Source organism: Eublepharis macularius, chromosome 2, assembly GCF_028583425.1.
Source record: "Eublepharis macularius isolate TG4126 chromosome 2, MPM_Emac_v1.0, whole genome shotgun sequence".
NCBI classification, from domain to species: Eukaryota; Metazoa; Chordata; class Lepidosauria; order Squamata; family Eublepharidae; genus Eublepharis; species Eublepharis macularius.
In genome coordinates, this window is record NC_072791.1 from 136,591,977 (window position 1) to 136,613,222 (window position 21,246).

General features: G+C 41.1%; 1 protein-coding gene across 1 annotated transcript in view; it reads right to left on the reverse strand.

Moving 5' to 3' along the window:
• The window catches only part of LOC129323466 (mucin-5B-like), a 123,714-nt gene that overhangs the window by 82,610 nt on the left and 19,858 nt on the right, over positions 1-21,246 (reverse strand). Inside the window, exons 7-15 of the mRNA XM_054970005.1 lie at positions 18,890-19,015; positions 17,355-17,472; positions 15,462-15,600; positions 13,677-13,778; positions 13,494-13,563; positions 13,247-13,384; positions 5,359-5,523; positions 3,917-4,011; positions 1,405-1,531 (exon numbers count right to left, since the gene is read on the reverse strand). Of these exons, the coding sequence (XP_054825980.1) occupies positions 1,405-1,531; positions 3,917-4,011; positions 5,359-5,523; positions 13,247-13,384; positions 13,494-13,563; positions 13,677-13,778; positions 15,462-15,600; positions 17,355-17,472; positions 18,890-19,015 (1,080 nt within the window). The remainder of the gene's footprint in view (positions 1-1,404; positions 1,532-3,916; positions 4,012-5,358; positions 5,524-13,246; positions 13,385-13,493; positions 13,564-13,676; positions 13,779-15,461; positions 15,601-17,354; positions 17,473-18,889; positions 19,016-21,246) is intronic.

The window sequence follows — 21,246 nt, forward strand, 5'->3', positions numbered from 1 at the left end:
CTGGGAGTTGCATCGCCATCTGGATCAGCTAAGATGAAGATGGCCAGAAAGAGCAGTGGCAGATGGAGATATCCCTGTGGCCAGCGCTCCGGAACTCATGGCAGCACCTAGCACAGAAGGGACTCCTGTGTGGCCGATTCTAGAGCTGCTAATGACTCCGCATCCAGAGGCAAACACCACTATGGGGAGTTCTTCGGGACTGTGTTCTGGCCCTGCCACAGTGCCAGCACCAGAGCAATATACGGCTGCACATTCGCACACTCCTACAGAGGGAAATGGACTGCGGCGTTCTCAGCAGAAGCAGGCTCCACCCTGCTATCTAAAGGACAATGTTTGTGACCAAGTTCAACCTTGACTTAGGGGGGAGGGGTGTAGTGTACTGGGAGCTTCAAGAAAAAGGCTTTAGTAGCAAGGTTCAGTGCATTCTGATTGGCTGGGTTGTTGAGCTGGCCTATCAGGATTCCCCTACAGACTAGTGAACTAGCAAATAGGGTGTCTGGATACCAGGTGTTTGCTATTGGTTGGAGTTAATTGTGGGCATGTTTTGGTGGGGAGTTGAGTGTTCTATAAATGCTTTTTTGATATTTGTGTTTTGAGTGGTGATGTTCCTGTTCATAAAAGAGTCATTGGAAATCACTTGAACTGTCATACCCACTATATAATATGCAGGTCCACTAAAAAAAAATAGACTGTCCAGGGGGAAACTGGACACCTGGCAACTCTAACTATTGAGCAACAGCCCCCCCCCTAAGCAAAGTACAATGAGATAATAATAAACATATATACAAATCATAAATTATATCTGTGATTCTAAAAGTCAATAGTCTCTTGACTAACTATATTGTAGATCTCCAGAATGTTTTAAGTATTACAGCCAAGGACTTGTTTATATGGTAGATTCCTGTCTGGAAAGCTGTTTGTAGTGAATTGAATGTTTCCTGTATGCACTTTTGATGAAGAGGCATTAGCTTGGATCCACCAAAGAATTTCTGCAGATGGAAGATTTCTGCCTGTAGAGCACAATTTTCTTGCCTGTCCCCTTCCATTGTCACCTAAATATCCTCCTACATTGATTCCCCTGTCATCCAGGAGCAGCCTTTCAGGGTGCATTTATGGCTATAGTTGGGATGAGGGAGGCAAGAAAGTGCCTCTTCATAAACAGAAATCCATCTACAGAAAGACGCTGAATTTTTGAGTACAGATAAAGAAAAAAAATGATTCCCGAGCTCACATCTCACCAACATCACACATGTGGGCAGCATTTGCTTTTTTAAGAAAAGTCAGTCCAGACAGTAACATACACATGATAAACAGATCATTTGATGTGTTCGTTATTTTAACTTTGTTCATCTAAAATAACATAAAATGACTAAAAAGTCTTCTCATGTGGATATTTCAGCCTACCACAGATACCACTTCTCCAGCCTTTTAGGAATATTCCTTTTGCAGCGCAGCTTCTGGCATACACAGAGAATACAGCACACAGAGCTTCTTCACTCTTCTCAGCATTACAGGTGTCATAAGCACAGTTCTATATATAGAAGCAGGTACAATGGTAAGAATCCTCAGCCATACTGTTAAACAACTGAACACATACACTAAAAAATGAATCAAAGGCAAGCAAGTTCATATGTTCACAGAAGCAGCAAAATCAGAATACACGTATGATTTTGGTTTTTCCCTTTACCACCTCTTTGTAGGTATAACATAGCTCTCAAAAAAGCCTTGTATAGAATGTTGACATTATCAGGAAAATAATTGATCTTTACAAAGTGATATTTAGGTGAATAAAAACAGTATTGATTCTACAAGGATGACAACATACTCCCCTCACCAAAGTACACTGTATTTCTTTGGGCCTGACTTAGGGATCCCACCTTTCACCCCCACCTGGCTGGCAAAGGAAAAAGAGGGGAACGGGCCTCCCGGGTGTGCTATTGAGGTCGGTGCGATGATGTCACTGAAGAGCATCCCGAGAGAAAGAAGAAGGTAAGCATTGGGTCCCCCTTCCATCTGGGAGGGTAAGAGGTCCTGGCAACCCTAGCCTGACTCTGTGATGGGATTTGAACATTTTATATGTTAACTCACTTTCATCTCAATCTCACAGCAGCTGCAGAGAACCTCAATTTTAAAGCCTGCAGGAGCTGATTTGACTCAAGAAAGCAGGGTGGCAGGAAGAGGGGGCCTCCAGCAACTCCCATCATGCTTTTTCCTAAACCTAAATGGCCTTAGTAAAGAGTTATTTGCATAACTTTGGAGCTGCACGTGGAGTATTCCTAACTAGAGATGGGCACGAACCGAAATACAAACCAAAATTAAGCATGAACCAGGCCTGTTCGTGGTTCATGAACAACGGTTCGTCAGATCCCATTTCTGACGAACCGCCATGAACTTTTAGGCTGGTTCGTTTGGTTCATTTTTTGGTTTAGCTATATTTATTATTCACTTCATTTATACACTGCCTTTCTGTCCCATGGGAATCCAAAGTGGCTTATATCATTCTCCTTTCCTCTGCTTTATCCTCACAACAACCCCGTAAGGTAGATTGTAACTTTTTTAGTATTTGTGTTACTGTCTTTTAATTTATTCCTGTATGTAGTTTTGACATCTTGTGTTAGATCTTAGAGACTGACATTTACATCTACCGTGCTCATAGGACTCTGGAAACCTGATGGTTCTTGTTGTTGTTCAGTAGTTACTGTAGCCTGGGTATTAATCACTGCATATATTGCTATTCCACTGTATATGTTTATCTTACTTTAGTAAATCCTTTTTACAATAATTAGAAAAGTTGGCCCAGTGATTTCTTTGTGGTTGGTCAGGTGATGTTAATTCCTCCACTAGATCTGATTGTAACAAGGGAAACTCAAGAGGTTTTTCCTTCTGTACTAAATTGTGTCTTCCTCCAGTAACAAGGAATGACATCCCAAATTGATAGGAGTGAGTCATGCAAGTTGCATGCTAGCAAGTCACCCAGTAGTTGTTGAAGGTCCTGGCCCTGATGACTCCTCCCTCAAAGACTAAAACAGCCCTAGAAAGGACCCTTCCCCCCTTCTTTTTACTGGCAGAAACCATGGCTTGAAAGCTGGCAATATTGTTCTGCTTGCCTAGCAACCTCTACAACAATTACTGGTTTCTCTTCAGATCCCAAATTACTGCAGAAAGAGTTGGTTTCTTAAAGCTCCATGTATTGCTTCTATCATTTTGGAAGGTTTTAATCCTCAATTTTTTTGTGTTTTTGTTTTTTAGATTTCAGATGTCTCTGCAAATCTGAGGCTTTTCTCAGGTTTGTAGAAACATCAGTCTTGCCTATTCACGGCCCCAGTCTCTGGATTTAAGTGTCCACAGATAAGTCCATATTGAGAATTAGATATCTTGATTATGATGATTTCCAAATGTGAAAACCTTGGCTATAAATTATAAGTCAAAAACCTGATGTGCAGGTTTTTGACTCATAATTTGTGCAGACATATTTTGTATGATCAGGAACTGTCTCTCATTCTTTTCAGAAAGCATTATTTTGGGTGATCCGTGAACTTTCATCATTTTGAAGATAGCATTTCAGAAGTCCCACTTTCTAAAGCCTGCATACGTTCTACATAACCACCAAGGTTTACAGGAGCCCTCCTTTGCATCTGATCACTCTAGATCAGATACATGATTTCATGTATTAGGAAGGTAGGGCTGGCATCTCTGGTGCATCGATTATGTTGGCTCATTTGACTTGTGATGCACAAGACAGAAATGCCTCCAGAGCAAAATAACTTATAGTGCTTCCTTAGCCTATTATTTGGAACAGAACACTGGGCTTCAAAGAGGTGGCAGAACAGGCATATCACTGCCTACCTGATCTGAATGCATTAGAAAGTATTCCTGATATCAGATTATTTAAAATATGATTACAGTCATGACTCACCTTAACATAAGGAGTGGGGTCTATAACTGGATGACACTTTGCAAATACCCCTCTTGCATTTGACAGAAGGGCACACCAATGCTGCCCAAATTTTGCTAAGAGAGAAAATTGAGATACTCAAAATGATTTACAGAATCTTAATTTGTATTATCCATCTTTTTAAAAAACTTTTCTTAGGGAAATTCACAATTTGATCTGTATGTGTCTCTATTCATACAGGGGCACTTAACAGCAGAGACCCAATGGTTACCATTCAAATGCCATGTTGACGAATAAAACTGTCATTGTAATAATAACCACTAAATGTATTACATCATTAACAGCCCAAACCTCAAACTTTCCAGTTATGGTAATGTCGGACTTAGTTGCCATCCTATATCATTTAGAGACAAGACCTAGGATAGCACCCTTAATTTGTTAATGCACATTACAAATATGTATAACTTTGATCAGTCTGTGGTAACCATTTTCAGACAAAAAGATTGAATATTAATCCAGCAAAATAGGTCAGCCTTTGAAGAAGCTATTCCACATACAAATGTTGCAATAAGTGTTAAAACAGATTGATCTCTGAAGGATTTACAGTAATCTGGAGTAAACACACATGAGATTGGGCTACCACCTGACATTTACAGTGCAGGATGCGGCCAACTCCATACCTTTGTTGTGGCATGAACTCTGTAAGCCATCCTTAATATAGAGGAATAGCTGCTGTTCAGGTCTATCAGGAACCATAAAATGCTGCAGTTGGGGAAACTGAAGAGGACATAACCTGTGCTCTGCCATTAACACTGTAGCAGAGTGGTTAAGTGAGCTGGAATTTTCTGGGTAAAATTTCAGCTTAACTGTGAATGCACATAGTAGCTTTTAAGTAAGCTATTATCTGCCACTCTAATAAATGTATGGTAATAATACTGAGTTACTGTAAAGAATTTTTGTTAACTTCATTGAGGCAGTATTCATCAAATGCTTTGAACACTTAGCTAGATGCATACAAAGCATCATTAGTATTACTTTTAGTAGTGATATGTTTGCAATTAAAATTGTCAGAGTGTCCATGGAGGTAGAAAGAGGGCTTGTACGTTGCACAGATCCTTGGAGGGAGTGTGCATTTCCAAAACTTTGCACACCCTGCACACACACACACTATATGAGACTCCTAAAACCCTGTCACTAACACAATACATATTGGCTAAGAGGCTGAGCTATCAATCAGTATACATCTCCGTTCTATGATGAATTCAAGAGGGGGTCTTAGTCAAGCTATTATGTCCGAGATTGCCTTCTGCACCATGGGGATAATAGTACTGATTCTATCTTACAGTGGTGTTGTAGGGAACTATTGCTGATGGGGCACATTGAACAGTCCAGAAGCTCTATACTATACATATGACAAATATTAAAATATTAATACACTTAAAAAGAAACACGGATGGTAGCACCTTTCTCCACACTCTTCAGACATGGATCTTCAATGCTGTCTTGAACATCCTCACAGCTGGCTGTGATTTTCCATGAGTTTCCAAATGCTGAAGCTGAATCTTCCACAATCCCACTGACAGTTCGAAAATCATCAGTCTCTATATTATTGAAATTTCCACAAAGTCCTGGGTAGAATGGAGAACAAGAAAGTCACAAGATAAAAAAAATCTACCTCAAAAACTGCACAGTCTTTGAAACAACCTGTTCAAAGGAATCAGGTAGAGTCATACTACAGTGGATAAAACTGGAGGGGGGCTGTGTGAGCCAGGCTCAAGGTAGTTTACGATGCACTTCTAACACTAGGTTTAGGATCTGGAAGGCAGGTAATTACTGTTCTTGTCTGCGTAGTGGGTCAGTGAGTAAATGAGGAAAAGCAAGAATGTTTAAAGATTTGTATCATGGGGCCTCATAATTTTAACTATGATAAGAAACAGCTTCAGCATGGGATAAGTCAGAAATGCTGTGGGTTGTTTTGTGGTCAATGAAGAGTTCTTTTAATTCATCTTGATTTTAATTTTAATTCTTCTTTTAACTTCTATAATTTTCTTATTTCTGGTTTATTGGTCTTTGATTATGGCTAAAGCTGAGTGGTTGCATTCACATGGAATTTTCCCTCAGAGTTTCCTTAAAACCTTAACTGTTACTCCTTTCCTGTCTCCAAAACCCATTCAGTCCCAAAGGCCAAAAGAAGGGAAAGAGAACTTACTGATTGATCTAACATCTAACATCTCTAGTCAATCATATGCAGTTTCAACATAAGGAGAGGAAAAATAATGGATTGGCTTTTAAAACAGTCGCAATTTTCTATGCCTAAAAATGATGATCCTAATGCAGTTCATGGTAATTTCTTAAAATCATTTAGAAATTTGCAGACTTTAGAACAGTCAGTTATTATTAGTCGTATGCAACATCTTCAAGCTAAACTAATTAAAATTAGACAGCAAAATGTCATTCAAAAGTATTTTTAAAAAGTGGGGCAGTGGAGTGACTAGAGATGGGCACGAACAGCAATATGAACCAAAAAAAGCCATGAACATCCCAATCTGTTCGAGAACAAGCTGTTAGTGAGGCCCCATTCTAAATGAACAGGTGGTCTTTGCAAGCGTTGTTCATTGCTGTTCATCAAGCCAGACAGTCTGGCACCTGCAATCAATTTCCTTGGCAACCGGAGGCAGGGATTGTCTGAACTCCTGCTTTTGCCCTGGAAACCCCGATCTAAGACCAATTTAGCTTGATAGGCAGGTCTTCCTTCCGAGTGCAGAGCTCCAAATTTGTTATAAGAGAGCAAAGACCATGGGGGAGGGGGTCTCCCAGCTCTGGCTAGTCTTTGCAGACAGTGGAGATGGAGAGACAGCTGCTGTTGGCATTTTGATAGAGAGACAGTGAGAGTGCATTGGAGCTTGAATTTTCTTTTTGTGTGGTGGGATATGGATCTACCCCTTCAATTTTCAGGGCTGCTGCCAGGCTCTGGGCCAATCTATTATTCACTATTGGTACCTTTCCTGCTGCCTGCTCAGGTAGGGTTTCTGGAAGTGGTGCAGTAGGGATCTACCCCTTCAAGTTCGGGGGCTCTGCCAGGCTCTGGGGCCAAACTATTATTTATTATTGGTACCTTGCCTGGTGCCTGCTCAGGTCAGGTTTCTGGGAGTGGTGCAATAGGGATCTTGACTAAACTTGGATGATGGCTGTAGGAGAGCCTGCTGGCCCCCACGAACAGCCAACTACGAACATGTTCGTGAACAGGGTCATGTTCATGGTTGTTCGTGAGTCCCTGCTCGTGGATGGCAATGAACAATAAACATCATGTTCGGGTTTTTTTCCTGTTCGTGCCCATCTCTAGTGGAGACAAAGGAAGTTTGTAAGTCTAATGACTGTTCAAAACAAGAAAGAACTGTGGAATTAGGGAAGATTTCAACAGACCTAATTAAAATTATTCCCAATACCCATCAAAACTGGTGGGTGGTATCATCCCATGTGTATGTGTTATGTGCCGTCAAATCACCTCTGACCTATGGCGACCCTATGAATGAAAGACCTCCAAAACAGACTTGCTCAGATCTTGCAAACTGGAGAACGTTGCTTTTTTTATTGGGTCAATCCATCTCATTTTAGGTCTTCCTTTTTTCCTTCTGCCTTCTACTTTTCCTAGCATTATTGACTTTTCCAGAGAATCTTGTCTTCTCATAATGTGACCGAAGTATGATAGCCTCAGTTTTGTCATTTTAGCTTCTAGGGAGAATTCAGGTTTGATTTGATCTACTACCCACTTGTCTTTTTGGCTGTCCAGGGTATCCTCAGAACTCTCCTCCAGCACCGCATTGCAAATGAATCAATTTTCTTCCTGTCAGCTTTCTTCACTGTCCAACTTTCACATCCATACATCGTACCATTGTTTGGATTATCTTGATCTTGGTTCCCAGAGAGACATCTTTATCTTTAAGGATCTTATCTAGCTCCCTCACAGCTGCTCTTCCAAGTCTCAATCTCCTTCTGATTTCCTCATTGCAGTCTCCCTGTTGGTTGATGATTGAGCCAAGGAATAGAAAATCTTAAACAATTTCAATTTCCTCATTGTCAACATTAGAATTGTGTCACTCCTCAGGAGTAATTTCTTTTGTCTTCTTGATGTTCAGATGTAATCCTGCTTTGGCGCTTTCTCCTTTAACCTTCATTAGTGGTTGTTTCAAGTCTTCACTATTTTCTGCCAGTAACATGGTGCCACCTGCATATCTCAAATTGTTAATTTTCCTTCCACCAATTTTTACTCCAGCTTCTTCTAGATCTAATCCAGCTTTCCTTATCATATGCTCTGCACAAAGGTTGAACAGGTAGGGAGCTAATATGCATCTCTCCATATTATCTCCTCCTCCCTATCATCCCATATCTGGAGAAAAAATCTCATAGAAATAGTTCCTTTTTCCAAAGTTATCAGCCTTCTGCCCCTATTCCCCTTGAACCAGATATGGCCCAAGAATGAAAGTGCTGTCCCAGTGGTGCCTGGCATTGAACAGCCTGGTAACATATAACTACTTGAAGTGTATCAGTATAAAATAATAAACTGGAATATAGCTGGTTGGAATACTAAAATACAGTTACCACACATCAACTCGTTCTTAGTTCAATTTGATATTAGTTTACTCCAAGAAACTTGGGCCTTAAAAGAAATTGCTCTCCTGGGATATATTCCATTCACTAGAAATGCTTACAAAGAGAGCAAGGGAGGGAGACCCAGGGCCAAATTAATATGTCTTATTTCTACTGCTTTAAATATCACTTCAACGTTCTGATGTCTCGGGATTTGTTTTTGGCTGTTCAGATCAGTTTGGTCATTTATCCTCTGATATTTACTTCAATTTATCTACCCCCTGCTGGCAGTATAGTAACCATGAATGAAAACTGGAATATGCTAATGAGCTTATATGATGAGTTAATGGAGAGCTATCCAGGCACAGTTGTTTTCTTCGCAAGTAATTTTAATGCTAGAATTGGCAAAGATAATGAAGCCTTATTAGCTGCTTGACTGGGCTCTAATGTTGATGATGCTTTATTTCCCTTAATGCCCACTAGGTCTTCAAATGATACTAGTATCAATAGAGCAGGTTTGAGGATTCCTGAACTTTCTTTTTCAAGGGGTCCTATTATATTGAATGGGTATGTGGAGATTGACCAAAGGGGTGACTTTACTTTTTTTGGTTCTAGGAGAGTGAGTGTCACTAATTATTTCTTGGTAGATTTTGAGTTCTTATACTTGATAAGAAGTTTAGCTGTTCAAGATTTTATGGATGGTGATGATTTACCTGTCGCTCTTTCTATGATATTACTTATCAATGGTCGCCTCCCAGTTAGTGAACAAAAACAACTGCTGCAACAGGGTAATGAAATTTGCCATTCTTATTGGTCTCAGCACCTTGACCTGGATAGCCCAAGTGAACCTGATCTCATCAGATCTCAGAAGTTAAGCAAAGTCAGCCTTAGTTACGGGGTGGATGGGAGACCTGCAATAAAAACCAAGGTTGCAGAGGTAGGCAATGGCAAACCAACTCTGTTAGTCTCTTGCCATGAAAACCCCACCAGGGGTCACCATAAGTTAGCTCTCTCTCCACCATTGGTCCATGCCCCTCCCCAAATCCCAACCTCCCATTAGGGTTTCCAGTCCTCCAGTGGGGGAAGAGGATTCCCCCCTCTGCCCCCACCATTTCTTACCTGGCTGTTGGAGGAGGAAGGTGCAGGGAACAGGTCCTGGAACTCTGGAGTATGCTCCTGCGTGCTCCAGAGGCTTTGTTGTCACACTGGGAACGATGTCATTCCCAACAACAAATGCAACAACAAAGGGAAGGCCACCTCTGAGGGTATTTTGCTTAAAATACTGAAGTGCACCCTTGTTCCTCTGTTTGGATCTTGGGGGACCTGGCAACCCTACCCCCCCCCCCATGCTCCATCCCTAATCTCCAAGAATATCATGATCCTGAGTTGGCAACCTTAGAATAAAACAACCACCATCTCCACATCTCATGGGCTGAGATAAGAGCACAGAGGCTACAGGAGAAAGTGGATGAGTGAGGTTATTGGAAAGGGTATCCCTGTCAGGGCTTGCCGCGGCTGCCGCTGGGCGTGGCACTGGGCAGTCAGCTCCTGACATCACAGGGGGGCCAGGGATTCTGCAGGACCCTGCTCTGTGGAAGGAGGGGCAGTATACCTCATCCTGACTCCCCCTCAATCCACTCGCTGGCCTGCTCAACTTGGCCTGCTTACCCCCTACATCTTCCACCATCTCTTCCTCCCAGGCCTCTCCTTCAAGCCTCCACTCTCCTTCTTGCCTTTTCCTTGGCTTCTCTCCACTCCAACTCCGCTCCATCACTCCCACTCAAACCCACCACCCCAGAGCTCTTCCCAGCCACCCTTTATAGGGTTTCCTCTCTCCGCCCCGCCCTCCTTCCAGGCTTGTTCCTTCTCCTGACCGGGCCCAGCTGTGCGTTCCTCCAGGTGTTTCCCTCCAACCTCTAATCCCTCCTGGGCTCTTTTGCCTTGCTGGTAGGGTGGGGTTGAGTGCGAGCCATCCCCAGCTGAGGGCTCCTTGGCCTTGCTCATGAGGAGCTGCCCCAGCCAGCCTCCGTGCTATTGGGCTTGCCTGGCCTTGCTCATGAGGTGCTGCCTTAGCCAGCTTCTGTGCTGCCTGCTCAGCAATGCTGGGTGGGGCTACCCATCTCCTCCCCCAGAATGCCTGTGGCAGCCCCCCCTGGAGAGGCTTGGCTTCTAGCAACTCCTGAGCCAGGCTGCTGTCTTCTAGCCATGGTGTGGCTCTGGGCTGTAGAGGCTGCTTCCTCTCCCTGCCTGGTAAGGGCTCTGCTTGGGCTGCTACTGCTGCTGGTCCCACATTCCCCCTGCTGTGGCCCTTTCCCTCAGGCCTGCTTAGCCCCCTCTCTTCCCCCTGGAAGGTGGGACTGGCTGGTCTCTCCTTGCCCCCTCCACCCCTCTGAGGTTCTGGCCTTTTACCCCTTCCCCCTGGAGTAGGTAGGTTCTGGCCCTGGTTGCCGGCTTGGGGGTGGGGTTGCTGCCACCCTTTTGTCCCCTGCTGTTCCTTCTTGTCAAGTCTGGGGGCTGGGGCTCAGACCCCGGACAATCCCTTTAATTTTTTCCTGAGAATGAGGCCTACAGCTCAGGGAGACTCAGAGCTTACCCAGTAGTGACTATTTTAAGGTTGGAGTCACCTGCCAACCACAAGCCCTATTGGACCATTGTACATTTTAAGTTTAAATCACTTTTAGGATGTTTTGACTCAGTAGGCCTAAGAGTTTGAGTGATGGACAGGACTAGTTTCAGCTCAACCTCTCCTAAGAAGCAGTCAATGAGAGCTGGTAGGATGCCTGGCCAGTGTCTTGGAGTCCATTGGAAGGCAGCTAGAGGAGACAGAATATTTTGAGAAGCTACCAAAGGAGGCAGCAGAAACATAGCTCATTCACTCCTATATTCTATTGTATGAATAAAAGTTATTCTTCATTCTGTTTTAACCCTGACTGGCAAGAAGTGGTTGGCTGAGGGGAACTATGGCACACACACAGAAATCTCAAACACTGTGGTCACAACAAATGGACGAATATATTTAATCTAAATGGTAGCAGCATATATGAGGGAAAGTAAACCCTTTTCTCAGTTGCCCAGGGCAAAGTTGGTGAGGGGAAATAATTGTAGGGAATGCGCTCTGTCTGGTGGAATCTCTGGGAATAGGAGAGAGGGGACCCAGAATGGATTTGGGTCAGGGCTCTCTGCCTGAAAATTAGAGGTTAGACAGGTAGCGTGTTGAGACTGCCCTTAACTGCCTGTGACTCCCCAAACTGTATAGGGAGGTTTATGGTGGGTGGTAGAAGTGTCTAAAGGTGGTCAGAGTTTGCTTTTAGGTTTTTCTGTAAATCTGCAAACATGCTTTTTTTTCACTGTTCTAGCTAACTTACAGTTCTTAGGCTTGAAAAGATTAATTTACAAATTAATAGCATTGGATCCTGAATAAATCCTAGAGCAAATAGAATAGAGTGCAACACCAATCTTTGGAACAGTCAGAGGTATCTAACATTACACCTGCAGAGAAAATGATTTAAAAGATTTAAGAAAGTCATGTGAAGTTCATGCAATTGTGTCTAAACACATACTCACCACCACCTCCCCAATCTCTCAAATGTGGGATGTGATGAGACTAGGGCTGCCAGGTCTCCTACTATGATGACAGAGTGCCTGCTAGTAGCCCTCTTTGTCAAGGCAGCAGAAGAATTTTTTTTAAAGCAACATTGTGGGTGTTGCTATATCACTTCTAGGAAAAACCCAGAAGTGATGTAGGGTAGCTATAGGAATTGTCAGAAACTCTATGGTTTTATCATATTATTTTATGGTAATTACCAGTAATTCCTAGACCTACCCTACATTACTTCCAGGCTTTTCCCAGACAAGTCACCGAGATACTGCTGATGTCAATCCCTCCAAGTCCTCACTCTCCAACCCTCTTGCCAGTTGCCAGGCTTGGCAACTCCATTCATCTTTAAATGCAGGAGAAGGGATGACAGGTATGATTTTTTTATTTATAATCTCATGTATTTATGCCAGTGCTTTCTGTATAATTGTGATTCTTGTTTATTTAATCTGTTGAAGAGTAATTTAAAATAGTTGTTAAAAGACAACACTGAGTGATCATAGGCTGGGATACAAGGTTCTCACCAAGATCTAGAATAAATAAACTTCCAGCCTTTTTCCAGTCAGAAGACTGTTACTTGTACTGAATGATCATTGGAGACACTGATCATTCTTCACACAGCTTCATGGGTTAGTAGTTGATGTATTGTTTTAAAGCAATCAAAGTTACTTTTCATTTCCATTTCTCCGTTTTAACTAATCCTCCCCCACCCCCACCCCCTGGTGGGTGGGAGTAACTCCATAAGAGGGCAATGACCTTGCTCGCTTACCTGGCACATTGGGCAGATGCCACATTGGGGAAGAGCCACAGATGGAATGTCAAAGAGCCACATGTGGCTCCCAAGCCACTAAGCCACTGTTCTAATCCATTTACTTCACTGCAGCTGCATGCAATGGGTCTTTGGGTGATCTGTAACCAACACTATTTTTCTGTCCCAAACCCTCAATCACACTGGACCTTCCAGAGACCATATGCTATTCAGAAGACAGGAAGCTAGGGCTCTAGACAAAATGATGAATAACAGTGATCCTATGACTGAGTGGATTTTAATGCCAATATATCTAAGTCTGAGACACATATCTTCAAAATTAAAGTGGACCCAACAGTCAAGCAGCTTTGAAAACCCTTATAGCAGAGAGACAAAAAGCAAGATGACAAAGGACTATTACCAGATGTTCGATTGTGGTAAGTTTCATCTACCATTATGAAGATCTGCATAGTGGGTTTTAGTTGCACTTGAATTTCTATTCGTGAAGATGTCATAATGTTGACAAAAAATGTAGATGGTCTGAAGAGGATGATGCCATCTAATAAGACAAAAAGAACAAGTATCCAGCTACAAATCACATCCAAGCAGAATACATATGTGTACGTTGTATTAGTCATTTGAAATTAAGAGTGAAACTGTATAATGACCTTTAGTTAAGGGCAACGCAGCAATAACATTATTGATATAGACATTTCCAAAGGCACACACTTTTATAGTCTGCAAAGAAAAAAAGAGATGCATAAAATAAATTAAAATAAATGAAACAGAAATCCACAACATTTCACAGAAATCTTTATTCTAGCAACTAATCTTTAGTCTAAGCAACTTACAACAACTCCTAATGTGATTAAGACATTATTCAAGCATGTCATAGTGTTTGAAGCACCACACTGAACAATCTCTCCAATAATCACAAAGGAACCATCTGTGTCCTGAAAATGAGACAAACAAATGCATCACGAATATTGTCATTGTTCTTTACAGGATGCATATTGGAAGGGCATGGGGGATGATACAGAAGAGCAGAATATGGATACCGAGTAAGCATATATAATTTTCATTTTTTAAAACTTTTAACAGTTTTAATTAAGATTCTAGAATTAAAATGCTTGAAGAATATAATGACACAATATAGATATTAATCTAATTAATATGCATCAGCATTATTAATAATCAGAAAAGAGCCCGACCCGTTCATCTAGTAATCGTTTGGCCTTTCCAACCTTATTGAAATGAAAACTGTATTTGCCTCTATTCAGTGAAAAGGTTTGTAAGCTAAGAGATGTTTTCACTTGTGAAAAGGTGTAATGGGGGGAGCATATGCAGAGGGAGGCTGAGAACTGGGTGCATGTTGATCTGACACCAACAATTATATGTAGGGGGAGAGGAGGAGTGGGGTGCCAGATACAATCAATTCATCCTTTATTTACCATTGACAAACAATCATAGCTGTCATCATAATTTGAGAAGGTCTTACACACATCTATTTGCAAGGAAGATTTGCCTGAAAGGGCCAGGCCTGTCTACTATACACCCTGTGTGTATTGTCCATTTTGCTCATTGGGCCTCCGCTAGAAAGTGAGTTGTGTGTGTGTGTTGCTCAAGCTTTGTGATATAACTTATCTGAGTATATCTATCAGGTCCTTTAGAAGGGTCTTTCAAAAAGTAGTATGCTGAGCCGTATGCTGTTTTATACTGTTTTGGATGCTAGTTCTGTGCAAAATTTGATCATGATTTTATTTTAACAGTCTGTTAGACTTGTTTTTTTTAAATATGATTGTTCATTTGTTCTGCCTTTTGGCATATTGTTATAAGCTGCCCTGGGCCCTAGCGGGAGAAGAGTAGGGTATAAATATTTTAAATCAATAACTGCATTCCATTTAGACACAGGTGTGACCTGCAGCACAATATTAAACAACTTGAAATTGAATGATGGAAAGTACTTTTGTACTGCCAAAAAAGTTTAAGGATGCTTAAGACTTAATGGGTATTAAGCACACAGCTAAGCTCTTAAGCCCCACTGATTTTGATGGCTTTGAGAAGTGACCTTTTCTGGATTGTGTTTAAAAGTTTTATGGAAGCTCCACACTTGATGTGACATGTATCCACCAGAGTAGCACTGTTCTTTCCCTCAGGAAAAAATATGAACTCAGGGTGACATTATTCTTTGTACATGTTTGCCATGTAAACTTTGTACATATTTGCCGTGTAAAATCTAGAGCTGCCCTTAATGCCTTCCATACAAATTATGTTCACTAAACAATTCTTCGGTAATTGTGTGGGAACCACTTTGTTTGTTTTTTTAAGTGCGTTGGCTGCAGAAAAATTACATTTTCTCAGCACCCAAGTGCCAAAAAAAGTATGCCAGTTGTTATCTATGAAATCTGTGTATAATATTACTATGAGATAGTCATGAGTGCTATTGGATAGCACCCATTCAGTATTATCATGGAGGACAGTTGTTCAAGGTCTGATCAGACAAAGCATTTAGCAAGATTCTTAACTTAACTTGAAGTACATCAAGTAGTCTCAGCAACTCGTTCCAGTATTTTTTATTGATCATAACAGCCCCTCCCGCAATGCTTTTAAAAGCCCACAAAAGAGCAAAAAGATACCTTTGATAAGACATAGCGGCAGTTGCCATGGAAAATAAATTTTTTCTTATCAAATGTAGTTATGTGAAATCCTCCTTCAACATTACAGTTTCCAGAACAGGGCAATGATAAGCAAAACCATTTTCCTCTAGTGCAGGTACTACAAAGCCAAAAGAGTATTTTAACTCACAGCAATAGTACAGGGATAGCTAAATAGAAACACATGTGACCAGCTCAGAACAATCTCCAGTTTCTTCAGAGATGGGTTTTTAGAACAGACTATCAAGGAGATGTCAATATAATTCTAGCATGCAGTGGTTAATGCTGACTTACCAAGAACCTATGGTAAGACTTGTGGAGAAGTGGTTTTACATTTTGGCTAAGTTCCACAATAACAACAACAACTGCACTTATATACCGCTCTTCTAAACAGATTAAAAAGAGTCCAGTAGCACCTTTAAGACTAACCAATTTTATTGTAGCATAAGCTTTCGAGAATCAAGTTCTCTTCGTCAGATGCATGATACAAACTGTATCATGCATCTGACGAAGAGAACTTGATTCTCGAAAGCTTATGCTACAATAAAATTGGTTAGTCTTAAAGGTGCTACTGGACTCTTTTTGATTTTGCTACTACAGACTAACACGGCTAACTCCTCTGGATCCTAAACAGATTAGTGCCTCACCCAGAACAGTGAGTATGTTAGTGTTATTATTGTCCCCAAAATACAGCTGGGGAGCTGGAGCTGAGAGGAGTGGCTTATCCAAGGCCACTTACTGAGCTCATGGCAGTATTGGGATTCAAACCAGTAGAATGCTGATTTGCAACCAAACCACTTAACCACTGTGCTATGGCAGATCTTCTGGAACCATCTACAAATATGTGAGACTTTAAAAATAGATACTTCTACCTTCCCACATACTGGCATCAAATATTTTACAACCCATGTTTGGAGACATCTCCTTTAAGTGTTATTTGAAGGACATCAATGTGTTCATTTAACTGCTAAACACATTCCATCAAAGATCTGCAAAATATATTGGTAGTTTTCTGTAAACTCCAACTGTACTTTATCAATGCTGCCCTCAGTATGGTTATTCAAATATGCTGGATACTGACAACCAAGGGACAAGTTATTTGGGGACTTTTTAATCAGATTTCCTGGTGCATAATTTATGGCACTGGAGGTGAGAGCAACAAGGATTGGGGCTACAGTGTTGGGGAATGGAGGGGTACAGGTTCTCCTGGGCCATTTTTGTATCCTGGGGAGACATCCTGTTTAAACGGGTTTATTTTGCTGGCTTCCCGTCGCAGTTATTATCAGCAATTGTTTATTTTCATCCTTGGATTTCTACAGAAGAGTGCTCTACAAATAAAGGCCTTATTTGATGCTTGCCTTCAAATTGTAACCTTTTTTCAAATTCTTGTGTATGCCACTTCATCTGTGTATATATATTGGAGCACTTAATACGTCATGGCATTTGTCTTTTAGATTACAGGATAAAGCAATCAGACAGCATAAGACAACCAATGAACAGAGCAATAGGTCCAGAACAGCAAAATTAGAGAACAATGCAAAAAAAATATATCGAAGGCTGTAGTGTTCTACACCAACTGGAATTTAAGACAGACCATGGTCTAGCATCAAGGAGACCATAGCATGGATTCACATGGCAGGTTAGCCAAGGAGGGGCTAACTGTATAAAATAATCTTGTGTTAATTGCCCTGAAAGTGCTCACAGCTTCTCCTTTATCAAGAAGTACATTTTAATTTGTAGGTCTTCTTGAACTTTCCAAAGAAGCACATAGGTGTTGTTCAGATCTTGTGTTAGCTCTGCTAGTACTGGAAGAGCTCTTAGCAGTGAAATTCTTAGCGCCTCAACACATCACAGTTAGCAGATATATAACTGTACCAGTTTTGGCAGGGGGTAGAGTAGGTCTCTCCAGTGCTATAGATTTTGCCTTGATAGAGGCAAGGACAGCTGTCAACAGGGATGCATTTTTTGTTGCTGATGTCATCAAGAATTGTTCCTGTTCAAATAGAAAGGAAATAGTCACTCTGAAAAAAAATCTGTTTCAGCTTAATTATATACCAGTTAATAACATGCATTTTTGTTATTGCTAAAAAAGATTTTAAAGTTTGGTACAGGCTGATCACTAACACTAATTTGAATATATTACTATTAGAAGGTAATAGGGGACAAAAGCACTTTGCACATTCTCAGATTCCTCAGTGCTTGGGTAGCCACTTGAATCACAACCACATGGAAACAGCTTCAAATGGAAGTCATTTCTATGACACTTCCCATTGTAGAAGAAATTAGCTTCTATGGTGTGTTTGGATCAAGTCTACAAGGAACACTTTATTCAACAGCAATTGCAATATTACAAACAGCTGTTGGAAGAGAGGTTCAGACCAACATAGTAACACCATCCAGCCAGAAAACTCTCTTTCCAGGCAGAGAAATTACAGTTTTTATAGCATTCCATAGTTACATACAGACACATATTTTTATGATCCATTAGCTAAATGGAAAATAACAATGTTGGAGGAAAACATGCTTGTAATTTCTGCAGATGAAAGATGCAGCTTTGGCACTGTCCTGAATTTTCAGACTGAATAAGAACATCTTTGCTTTTACCTCTTACCCCTCCCAACTACCTTTGCACATACACTTTCCTAGGTGCATTTTCCTAAGTGTAAGGCTTTTGAGAGTCTTGACCAAACATTGCAAGGTATAGTTTATTAACTTCTACCTTATGTATTCGTGATTCAATTGACTACCAATATACCAGGGTACGCACAAGTCAACTTTACTCAGGGTTCTTAGCTGTAGAGCTTGGTTTCATGACTGGAGCTCAATACTGAAAACTGTGACAAGAAATTAGAGATCCCCTTTGAGAACGTGCAGAATGTCTTTCCTACTTCTGGGATCAAAGGGAAGCTTTCTATGTCAGTCCTGATCGGAAGTAGGTATGATCTCTGCCATTATTTATTTTAGTAATTAAGCACTGGTCTAAGTCCCTTCTCTGTAAAATGGCTAGCAAATTGCTTAACAGGGTCATTGAGAGAATGCAAGAGGTAAGTATTGCAAAGTACTCTGCACAGTTAAAATACCAAGGAAATAATAACAACAGAAGTATAGCTATATTGTCGAAGGATTTCATGGCCAGAGAACGATGGTTGTTGTGGATTTTCCAGGCTGTATAGCCATGGTCTTGGCATTGTAGTTCCTGACATTTTGCCAGCAGCTGTGACTGGCATCTTCAGAGGTGTAGCACCAAAAGACAGAGATCTCTCAGAGATCTCTAAGAGATCTCTGTCTTTTGGTGCTACACCTCTGAAGATGCCAGTCACAGCTGCTGGCGAAACGTCAGGAACTACAATGCCAAGACCATGGCTATACAGCCCGGAAAATCCACAACAACCAGAAGTATAGCTGTTTACCCTTAGAACAGTAGCATCCGTCAGTACATGGGGCTTTACACATTTTGCTCCTTTCGGGGTTGGAGCAAGTGTCAATACAGGGGTTTCCACATTCCATATATTCCAGGTTGGTTGGGCATTCTTGGACTGCAAACCCAAACAAAGTAAATATTTATATTAGTGACATACAGTGGCCTATATTCAAGTAATAACTTCTCAAGCAAATGCAGAAGTATGGATTTCTTACTACTTTCATGGTAAAGTAAGATCATATGTGTTTCACTTGCTCCAATGGGGGAAAATCCTCACATGTACAAAACTAGCATTCCAGGGAGAAATATCGCTCTAAACATGTGCAATTTGAATGCCTTATTCATTTTAAAAGGGGTTGCAAATAACAACTTCTTCCATCATGGGAAAAATAGAGAGCTGGGGTGGATTACCAAGGGCAAGCTGAAATCTTGCTCTGGATTGAGGAATGGAGTCATCACAAGCAGTGTCTTAGCCTTGGTTTTCCATGTGCAGAATAACTGGGGGGAGCGGGTAGAGGACCATTCAAACATGCAACCTCTCCCTGTAGCATGAAGTTGTATAGGCCAGGAAAAACCTGATCATGATTGTATACACTGATTCATTTTTTATATACATAAAATGTATACACTTATACTGGTACAAAATTATCTTTCACAGTGTTGTCTCTTTCTGCCTTTTTTCAATCTTCTAATGCAAGTTTCTTACACTTGTTACAGAATAAGTTGCAGTAGAACAAATAATTGCCAATAATACTGTATATATGCTTGCTGTTTGAGAATTGCTACCTTGTGAATCAAGAAAGAAAAAAATAATATTGCAGGTATTTGATATTACTCTTTCCCAATAATCAAACGGTTAGGTTCCTGCCATGCTGGCTAGTAGGGCCACCAAGAGAGGTGGACTGGAGTGGAGGTACAAAATTTAGGGAGGCCAAAGTCAACTTGAAGGCTAATGAAACTTGAATCATACTTCATTCAGTGAACACATTTCAGTAATTCACTTTATTTTACTTTTTGAACTGTTCTGCACTGCAGCTACTGGGGCACAGGGGCAGAGCAGAGTAAGCAGCAGCTCTGACCTCTTGGTACTGTTATCTGTGTTTTTTAACAGTGATGTTTTTTATAAATGCTTTTTATAACCCTCTTTTCATATCATATCATATCATATCATATCATATCATATCATATCATATCATATCATATCATATCATATCATATCATATTGAGAAGGGATGGGGAAATCCTTGCCCATCTTGGCTGCTAAAATCAATTAAGAACCACATAAGCAAACCACTGAAGTCTATCATAAAACAATCACTCACTCAGGGCATCTTCCCTGGCCACTCAAACAGGCGGTTATCCATCTGCTAATTAAAAATCCATCCCTAGACAAAAATTATGTGGCCAATCATCGCTCAACCTCTAATCTGCCCTTTCTGGGCAAAGTGATTCAGAGAGTGGTAGCTGACCAGTTCCAGATCTTCTTGGAACACTCTAGTGCTCTAGACCCTTTCCAGTCTGGATTCAGACCAAGGCATGGGACAGAGACAGCACTAGTAGTGTAAATGGATGATCTCCGTCTGAATATAGACAAAGGCCATGCCTCCTTATTGCTCCTCCTGGAACTTTCTACAACCTTTGACACAGTAGACCATACCATCCTGTTGAGGCATTTATAGACAGAAGTGGACATCAAAGGTTGTGCCTTAGACTGGTTTAAATTGTTTCTTATGGAATAGACTCAAAGGGTTGCCATTGGAGATCAGCTATCTCCAGAATGGGAGCGATCTTGCGGTGTTTCTCGGGGTGCAATCTTATCTCCCATGTTATTCAACCTCTACATAAAGCCTCTAGGAGAACTAATTTGCAGCTATGGATGGATGTCACCAATATGCAGATGACACCCAATTCTATATTTCACTATTCAGGTCTCCGCAGGATGCAGTAGAAATCTTGGATTGCTGCCTGACAGTTGTGGTGAAATGGCTGAAGACAAACAAATTGAAATTGAACCCAGACAAGACAGAAGTGATGCTTGTTGGGAAGGCAGAGATCTTAAAGGACATCATACTCCCCACTTTTGATGGAGTTCATTTGACCCTTGCAAACTTGGTTAAGAGTCTAAGGGTTATACTGGATCCAATGCTATTACTAGAAAAGCAAGTTAAGGCAGCCGCAAAAAATGCTTTCTACAACCTCACTCTAGCCTGGAAGATGGCTTCTTACCTCAAAGTGGCTGACCTGGCCACCTTGACTACTGTAATGCATTATACATCTAAGTTAACTAGAAGACTCCAATTGGTGCAAAACACCAACCAGGAGAGAGCAGGAGCATGAATATCACTC